Source organism: Zootoca vivipara, chromosome 10 (genome assembly GCF_965207765.1).
Source record: "Zootoca vivipara chromosome 10, rZooViv2.hap1.1, whole genome shotgun sequence".
NCBI classification, from domain to species: domain Eukaryota; kingdom Metazoa; phylum Chordata; class Lepidosauria; order Squamata; family Lacertidae; genus Zootoca; species Zootoca vivipara.
In genome coordinates this window covers 10,439,816-10,449,335 of record NC_142593.1, presented here as the reverse complement: position 1 = coordinate 10,449,335, position 9,520 = coordinate 10,439,816, and the positions used below count along the sequence as shown (strand labels likewise).

The following is a 9,520-nucleotide window of genomic DNA, read 5'->3' as shown; positions in this document are numbered from 1 at the left end:
AAGTTTTGGCTATGCCTGGTTTAAGGCCTTCCATTCTTCGCCACGAGCATCTCCTTCGGAGCAAGGAAAGCAAAGCAACGGCCCTAAACGCCCGCTCCGAGTCACGTGACCCCGGACGTTCGAACGGCGGCAGCCACTGCGCCAAAAAGTGGGCGGGGTGTGCGTGAAAGCAATGTAGCACAGACGCCACGCCCCCTCTCCGAGACGACATCCGCGTGCCCCGCCTCCGTGTGTGACGCAGTTTCCGGCGGGAGGTCCCTGGGGGGAGGGAGGCTGGGTCACGTGCGGCCGGGAGGGTTCTGAGAGGGGAGAAGCGAGGCGGAGCGAAGACGGAAAGCGGCGGCAGCGGCTCGAGACTTTTCCCCGACGCGCTTTCCTCCCTCCCGGCTTCCGTCCCTCTCTGCCTGGCTCCTCGCGACGGTGGCAGCAGATGAGGGAGCCGGCGGGAGGCCTCCCGGAGCCCCTGCCTCGCCGCCGCCTCCTCCTCCGGGGCGGCAAGATGGGAGCGGAATGAGCCCCGAGCCGGAGCCGCCGCCGCCTCCTCCTCCGGCCCGGGAAGCGGAGGTGGTGGCCTTGACTGTGGCGGCCGTGGTGGACGGAGAAGCGGCGGCGGCGGTAGCGGCAGGAGCCGGCGGTGGGAAGCAGTGGGGGAGCCGAATCATGCTGGTGAGGAGGATCGGCCTCAAGCCGGGCGGAGGCGCCGCCGCGGTGAGTGTCCCGGGGATAAGGGCCCCTTTCCTCCTCTTCGCGCTTCTTCGCCCTCCCTCGACGCAGCTTCGGGGGTCCCGGCTCCGGGAAGCGGGCGCGCTGCGGGTCCGTTATGTGCCGGGAGAGGCGCGAGGCATCTTCCTTCTCAGTCCGGGAGGGGGGGGGGAGGTCGGATGGCCGCCTCCGTCCTACTCGCTCGTCCTCATTCATTTTTTGGGCTCCCCGTTCTGTGTGGCCTGGTTGGGCTCTGTGGGCTCCGTGGTGAAGGTCGGACCAGGGAAACACGGGGGAGTTGTTTTTGTTGTTGTTGTTGTTGTTATTATTATTATTATTATTATTTATTAGGGAAACACGGAGGAGTTATTATTGGGGAAACACGGGGGAGTTGTTGATGTTATTGTTGTTGTTGTTATTAGGGAAACACGGGAGAGTTGTTTTTATTGATTGATGGATTGATTGAATTTATATATGTGCCACCCTATACCCGGAGGTCTCAGGATGGTTCACAGAAAAGATCTCGGTATATAAACCAAAAATAAAAAACAATAACCCTGTAACACCCCCTCCCCCCAAAAGAGCCACATTGCTTGTAACTCAAAAGACATTAACTGTTGGGGTAGGCTCAGCCCCCCTTCATCCCCACTCCCTTCTTCACTCATTTCATTATTATTTGATTGATTGATTGAATTTATATACCGCCCTATACTTGGAGGTCTCGAGGCGGTTCACAGAAAAGATCACAAAATATATGGTACTTGGCTTGGGCTTTCCAGGCCTCACCCTTGATAACAGTCTAAGTGAGTTATTGTGTTTACACTATATGGGTTGTGTACCTGCTGAAGTCTTTTAGGCAAGTGTGAGAAAAGGCCTTTTTCAGTTTTTGCAACTCTTATGAGTCATTGTACTATTTGCTGCTTTAAAAAGTTCTATGCATTGGAGCGAGCTGGATTATTCCCTTTAAGTCTCAGCCCATGGGCAACCCACTGCTACAGTGTCTCCCACTCTTTCACAGTTTGACCAATCTGTAATTTTTTTTTTTTGAGAAAGCAAAATGTGCCTTATATATTTTGTGTTGTCAGTTACATGCTAGATTGTGTTCGTATCTTCTGAAGATAAAACATTGATGTTATCTAGAAGTGGGCATGCAGAAATTCATTTGAAATACAGGATTGTCTCCCTGCAAACATCGCTAGCAAACATTGAATGAAGTGCCTACTGGAACTAATTCAAGCATCACTTGTGTAGTGTAGAGTGCACAAAAATAGTGTGTGCATAACCACTTACATGCGGTGTGACATGATGTTTGTGTTTGCGTATACTGCAAGACTTGACACAAAGATTTGGCATGTCTTCATTCAAGTGCTGTGCATATCTCATAGTAGGCCCTGGTGATTATGATGATGTATTCAATATATTAATCGCTTTTTGCAATTTATTAGTAATTTGTTACATAAGCCTCTAGACGTCTTTTTTTTAAAAAAGATAATAAATTTATTATTATGAAACATAACATAAGTTCAGAAAGAGCAATATGTTGCAATAAAAGCCATTCAGTAACCCACAGAACAATTGATTCAGCTGCTGAAACTTATAGTATCTAAGCTGTTAATCTTTACTGATAAAGCCAGTACAATGGTACCTCTGGTTGTGCACGCTGTGGGTCACGAGCTCCGGTAACTTGGAAGTAGCCGCTCCTGGTTGCAAACATTGGCCTGGGATGTGAGTGAAAATCGCTTGCCAGAGGCACGCTTTTGCCAATTATGCCTCATATTACGAGCGGTTTCCGCTACGAATGGACCTCCGGAAAAGATTCAGTTCGTAACCAGAGGTACCACTATATAGGATTAGCATTGGTTAGTCTTTCTTATTTATGGGAAAACTTGTAGCAATTAGCGCTCTTTCATCACATAGTATATGCATGCAAGTGACTTTGATCCGATCCGATCAAGTGACAGCAAGCTAACAGTCATGGTGATCATCTGTGGGATGGTGCTGTCTCTAGCTGTAAACACACCATATGCCACCACGTCCTGTATGGCAATACATAAATATTTCCCACCAGTTACCATGTTCAAGTAAGGTTTGTGGCAGCAGCCAAATCAGTATAACTGGTTTAATATTTCAGTTAGAGTGGTTGTATTTTGGACATGGCTTATTGGAGTGAAAAAAGTAGTACAGGGTACCTCACAGCCCTTTAAAGTTGTTACAGGTTCCTTGTTTGAGTTTTGCAAACTACTCATTTAGAATGAATTTTTCCTTGGCCGGAATGGTTACTTGCAAAGTAGTTTAGGTACACAGGGCTCCCAAGTACCATATATAAATTAAACCAGCTTGTAAAAACTTTTGTTTGTGATTTTTCTAGTAAAACAGTTGTGCAAACCTTGTTTTATGTATTTTAGACAGTGGCAGTCAAATTTCCTGACCTCAAATTCAGTGTGTGAAAACCTCTATTCTAGGCAATAGGGGAATGCTTCCCTTGTGTTCTTCAATAGGAGTTTTAGGGCAGGATTTTGTGGACCCATAGCCCTCTTGAGCATTGGCTAGCATAATTAAGGGACAGGCAAAATTTTGTTCTGTTACAAAGTATCCAGCACACCTGTTCTTACAACATTGTTTCATTCTCCCAAATTCTGGTGAGAAAATGTTATCCATAAGCACAAATGAGCTACGAGCTTGGGTGGCACATCAAAGGATTGAGCTCCAGAGTGTTTATTAACATTGAAATGAAGGTCCAGAGTGGTTTTTCTTAAATATTTTGATGCTGCTTTTCAATGTAATAAAAAAAGGCAATCAGTAGAGAGTGTGGAATTGAAAATGTAATGCATGGGGAAATAAATTAGTAGGTGAGGAAACATGCAACTTCTATGTTTCAGGCAAACTGGTAAAAAAATAGTTTTTCTTGGTTACACTAATAAGTATTCTAGAGCAGTCTGTCCCCATTGGTATAAAAAGTGTCTGACATTAGATCACAACCTTCTATTTGCATCTTATATCTTATTTCCCCAATGAATGCCCATGTGAAATCTAGCTATAGAGTTCTTATTTCTTAGCTAACAGTCTCTAATGACTATTTTTAAATGACATAGGGAATGTGACAGGTTAATTGAAAAGAAATCGGCAAGACAAACGCCGATTCTTCTCTCCCACCCACTTTCTATATAGAATTCATAAAATCTTAGGTTGGAGGGGACCCAAGGGTCAGCTAGTCCAACCCCCTGCAGTTCAGGAATCTCAGCTAAAGCCTCCATGACAGATGCCCATCCAATCTTTGCTTTAAAACTTCCAAGGAAAGAGAGTCCACCACCTCTTGTGGGAGTCCGTTCCACTGCTGAACAGCTCATACTGTCAGAAAGTTTTTCTAGATGTTTAATGGGAATCTCCTTTCTTGTAACTTGAAGGCATTGGTTCAAGTCCTACCCTCTAGAGCAGGGGTCCCCAAACTAAGGCCCGGGGGCCAGATGCGGCCCAATCGCCTTCTAAATCCAGCCCACAGACTGTCCTGGAATCAGCATTTTTTACATGAGTAGAATGTGTCCTTTTATTTAAAATTCATCTCTGGGTTATTTGTGGGGCATAGGAATTTGTTCAAATTTTTCTTCAAAATATAGTCCGGCCCCCCACAAGGTCTGAGGGACAGTGGACTGGCCCCCTGCTGAAAAAGTTTGCTGACCCCTGCTCTAGAGCAGGAGAAAACAAGCCTTGTTCCCTCTTACATGTGGCAGCCCTTAAGATGGCTATCATTCCCAGATCCTTCAACCGTTCCTCATAAGGCTTGATTTAATAGAGAGGAAAGGGATTTGTCATCACTACCATCTTTTAGCAGGAACCTCTTGTGTCTGACTATTTAGAGATAGTATACCATTTTTTATTTTTAAAAGGGATGTTTTAGTCTTGGGTGCATTTATTTTTCACCATTCAGTATTAGGAGGGGGGATTTGAGCAAAATGTATGGGGGAAAGGGGAGTAAAAAGGACAAGGAAGTGTTAGTAGAAAGGAATTTGTTTTCCTTTATACAGTAATTGGCAGCAATTCCTTTTCCTGTCACCACTCACCACCCTGGTGATTCAGTACCAGCTTAAATAAACTAAAAGCTTAGTTAATTGAATTGATTGAATAGTTGCACATAAAAATGTCTGCCATTGGCACACATACCAAAAAAAATCTCTTAATGGCACAAGTTTTAATGAGTTGTATAAGCTAAACCATTTAATTTTGCAAAAAGAAACCATATAGGTGGTTAGTAAGTCCACAGCATAGCATTTTGTCATTTTTGCTGACTCCAGCATTCTGTGTACTCACAGGAGATTATTAAAACAATTCCATTTAATATTGTTGAGTAGCAGGAAACATCACAAATGAAAGGAAACATTGTGGAAACTGTTGAAATTCATAGGCAAATCTATATTCCTGTTTCATAGATGATTAGGGGGGGGGAAACTTTAGTTGGTGCTATTTTGAAGAGTAGAGTTGTACATAGTAAATGTACAAGTATCCATTAATTTATTTTCTGTTATTTGTTACATATTTGGTCCACCTTTTCTCCAAAGATTTCAATCAGGCACCCCCCCCCTCCCCAGCCTCTCCATTTTATTATTGCAATACAGTACACTGTGAGGTTGGATAGGTCAAGCGACTCTGGGGTCACCTGGTGATGTTCATGGCAGATGGGGATTTAAGCCTGAGTCTCCATGCTCCTGGTTTACCACTTTTACCTGCTTCAGCACTCTAGCTCCCAGTTAAATTAATAACTCACTCTGGGATGAAGGAAACAGTTCAGTGGAACTCTAGTAAGTGTATTGCAGCCTGAATATTTTAAAATAATCTCCCAGTTTACACAGACAAGGTATCATGTGTGGGAGCAAACCCTCTGCAAAAATGAAACCCTTTCTTTTCACGTTTTTCCTCTTTCCCTGTGGATTTGTCACTCTGGCCATTTTCAGAGAGTACACAGCTTTTATTTCAGTTGGATTTTAATACCCTAGTTTAGTAAGTAAGCTTTTTATATCTTCAAGGATTTGTCTAACCCATGTTTAAAAATTGTTAACCTGGCTTGAACTCGCAGGATAGACTTAATTAGAAATAATTTCAAGAGAAACATAGAATTGATGTACTACTGCTTCATTAATTGGCATTTACCCCACAGCAGTATTCTAGCTTAATGCGAGCTGTTAACTCCAATTGATTTGACAAACCCCCCACTGGCTGTATGTTTAAATTAAAATAGAACGCCTTATACCATTTAAAATGTTATCAGAAGCAAGTTTCTAAGAGTTGTGCTGTATTAATATTACATTTCCCCCCCTTTAACAGCAAGGTATTGGTCGACCAAGTGTGTACCATGCAGTTATTGTCATCTTCCTGGAATTCTTTGCTTGGGGACTGCTGACAACTCCCATGCTCACAGTAAGTTTACTAACTTGGTTGTTTTTGCTCAGAGCTGTGTAGTATTAATAAGTACATTCAGAATTATATGTGTTTGCCTGTAACAATAATGGTCTACAACAATGGTTTTTATTTCTAATTTCTGGTACTATACTTGGAGGTTAGAGTCCTGCTGTTACTTGACTGGCTCCTTCAGCTGCCATTGCACCAGCAGGTCCTCTCCATTAAGCTGGCATAGGCTAAAGGTGGCTAATGTTGCAGATGTTGGTGAACTAGAACTTTCACCGTTGGCTATGCTGGCTGGGGCTGCTGGGAGTTTTAGTTCAGCAACATCTGTGTTGGAGTAAGTGGACACCAGAAGGGTTTAATTTCCTTCATGAGTGTAAATCACCCCATGTTGCTTTGGTAACAGCCCAGTGCCACGACTATATCTGTCATTAATGTATGTCATTCTGTGAGTCTGCAGTTGGTAGTGTCCGTCTGTTAGTCATTGTAATGTCTGTTAGTCAATTACTTGTTCAGTGTTATATTTTGAACTGCTGAACTTATTTAGAGCAATGGAGATACTTCATATTTGTACAGTAATACCTCTGCGAACGTCTGCCTTGTCTAGCGTCCATTCCAGCAAATGTCCGCAGCAAACCCGGAAGTACTAGAACGGGTTACTTTCGGGTTTGCCACTCCCGCATGCGCAGAAACGCTAAATTGCGCTTCGCGCATGTGCAGAAGCGCAAACAGCTCTGCGTGTGTGTTCAGAAGCAGCACTTTGTCCTGCGTCCTTTTCAGCAAATCGAGATACGACTGTATGTATATATCTGTATTTGCAAAAGCCTAGAAGCTGTTTGCCTACCCATGACTTAGTCATTATGTAAGAGCTGGTATCTGAATCTGCTTAGTTTCTCTTTCCTGTCTTTTGCTTTTTATTGATTAATTTGTAAGCCATCATTTTAAATTATGAACCACCTTGAGTGCAGAAACATGTTGCATAAATATAGCAAATCAGTAGTAAATTGATATGATTGGCGAGAATGTAGGGACCGTTTTGAGTTTCCTCCCCACTCAAGTAGCAGAGTAAAATTCATCAATGAGCTTGAACTACAATATATATGGCTTGAACAGTGTTGCTTTGTGCTCTGTTTGACCCACCCTTTTCAGGCTTCCACTTTTCAGGGGATTAAATTAGCTATTCACAGTGAAAATCAATAAAGCATTGACTTTAAAATAGAGCCCAATGCACATTTTGCTAAATTTGCTGATGGCAATCGGGTCAAATGCTAAAAGATTGGCAGGCTCCCTTGCCATGTCAAATTCCTAGTATGTGTTGCACCTTTCTACTTCACTGGGCGCAACCATTTTAATCTCAAACACCAATTGTACCTCTCTCTTTGTGGAAAAAAATGAATCTCATTCCTCGTGGTTTAATATGAATCTAGCAGGCATATTTCAGAAGTGTACACTATATTGTGTTTTTGTTTAAGGGGTAGGGGGTAGGGAACCTTTTTGGCTTCACGGACCAGATCCTTATCGGGATCTGTCTCACGTACCAAATTTGTCAGGTGGGCAGGGCCTCTGAACTCAGATCATACCAAAGCGAGGAGACTTGCAAAGGCCTCTGGGCTTAAATTCCTGGCCCTTGATGGAACAGAGGTTGTCAAAAATCCCCCGCTTTTTTGCAGTGTATTGTAGGCGCACCATGCATGAAGAAAGGAACCATGCCAAGTGCTTTTAGGGCAGCCTCTTTACTTCTGTTAGGAACACAGGGACTGTCTAAAACAGGCACCCCCAAACTTCGGCCCTCCAGATGTTTTGGACTACAATTCCCATCATCACTGACCACTGGTCCTCTTAGCTAGGGATCATGGGAGTTGTAGGCCAAAAAATTTGCAGGGCCGCAGTTTGGGGATGCCTGGTCTGAAAGTTGCAAAGTGCCATTTGAAGCAATGTCTCATTACTTACGGGGAGGGGAGGCTGTTTGAAATGGTGCTTTGTACTTCTCCTGTAAGCAGGTGGGAGTCCCCCATTGCAGCCTTGAGACCTCCAGGTATAGGGCGGTATATAAATTCTAATAATAAGATCAGATCAGATTGGCCTGCAGGCCAGGGGTTCCCTACCCTTCCCTAGAGCTCATGCATAGATATAAATAGAAATACACACACACATACACCCCTATCCCTTCACCTATAAATCCTGATTTTCATACTTATTGAATTCTTGCTATTGGTAGAACTTCTAAATTGGAAGACATCTTTGCTGGTCCAGTCTAACTTGTAAGTCTTGGATTTAGCATCGCCATATATGCAATGTGGTTATGTTGGTTATGTGCAACTTCTGGTACAATAGAAGGCAAGTTGCAACCAACCTCCTAAGCGCAAGAAACATTTGCTATAGTACAATCATATACATACAATGAAGAAATGAATAGAATTCCTATTCAGAATTAGACGCAGTTGAGTTCATTGGTACTTATTCTCAGGTATGCATGTTGAACATTGCAACCTAAATGTGCCATTGAATAGAACTTTTTTTTTTATTAAAAAAGGCAACAGTACATACCTTTTTGCCATTGCTTTAGCTTAGCATATTTTTGCTTTCTAGTCACTTTGACTCAGACGCTTGTTTGCTGTTAAATTGTAATATTTGAAGTACAGGTGTGATGTGTTCATAATTGAGGCTAAGAGAACCTCAAAGAACTTGCTGTATATTCAGATTTCCTATTTGGATATTGGTTTCTTTTGAACTGTCAGCTGAGTGTTAGAATTTTATCAGGTGGTATGTAGAACTATTGTCAGAATAGAAGCATGCTGGGTGCGTGTAAGTTCCCAGTTTGATGTTTTAGATCCTGCACTGTGATGTTTAGAGGTGTAGTGCTCAAAGTAGTTAGACACATATACCAAAATATGAATACTGCCAGGCCCCCTCCCCAATTGTTTTTAGTAGATTTAAATAGTTGGAAGTATAACTGGGGTAGAGTGTTAAAGCTTGAACATGCAGACACATCTCAACTTTTAAAAAAACACATAAACAGCTTCTAGGTTCTGTTGATAAATAAATTCTTAATTTTTTTAGTGAGAGCCAGCTGTTTGTTAACATTGTATTCATCATGATATCATTATACAGTATTCTGTTTCTAGAGAAGGACAATGTGGGGAGAAAAAAAATCTATATAGCTCTCTTGTGTGCTTCTTGACTAGGGAAATAGCAGATCTGTTAAAAATACTACAAGCCAGGTTTGGCAGCTGTTAAAGCTATGCTGCTGTATGGCTTTGGATAAGATGGGGAAGACTGACTTATATATTTGACTGTGATGAGTTCTGAAACGGAAGTCATGGCATTCTAGATGGGTCAGTAATGGCTAAGTATTTATGTTTTAAAGTAGTTTAATATATCTTATTTAATGGAAGGTTACTTTGAATAACAATATCTTCTCTTT

General features: G+C 42.5%; 1 protein-coding gene across 2 annotated transcripts in view; it reads left to right on the top strand.

Moving 5' to 3' along the window:
• Positions 1–222: 222 nt before the first annotated feature.
• LOC118076814 (solute carrier family 71 member 2) overlaps positions 223–9,520 on the top strand; it is a 30,844-nt gene continuing 21,546 nt past the window's right edge. Inside the window, exons 1-2 of one of the 2 annotated variants that reach the window (XM_088652618.1) lie at positions 223–708; positions 6,019–6,111. In XM_088652618.1, coding sequence (XP_088508744.1) covers positions 511–708; positions 6,019–6,111 — 291 coding nt within the window. In that variant the 5' untranslated portion in view covers positions 223–510. The remainder of the gene's footprint in view (positions 709–6,018; positions 6,112–9,520) is intronic. The other variant, XM_088652619.1, reaches the window with a different exon arrangement.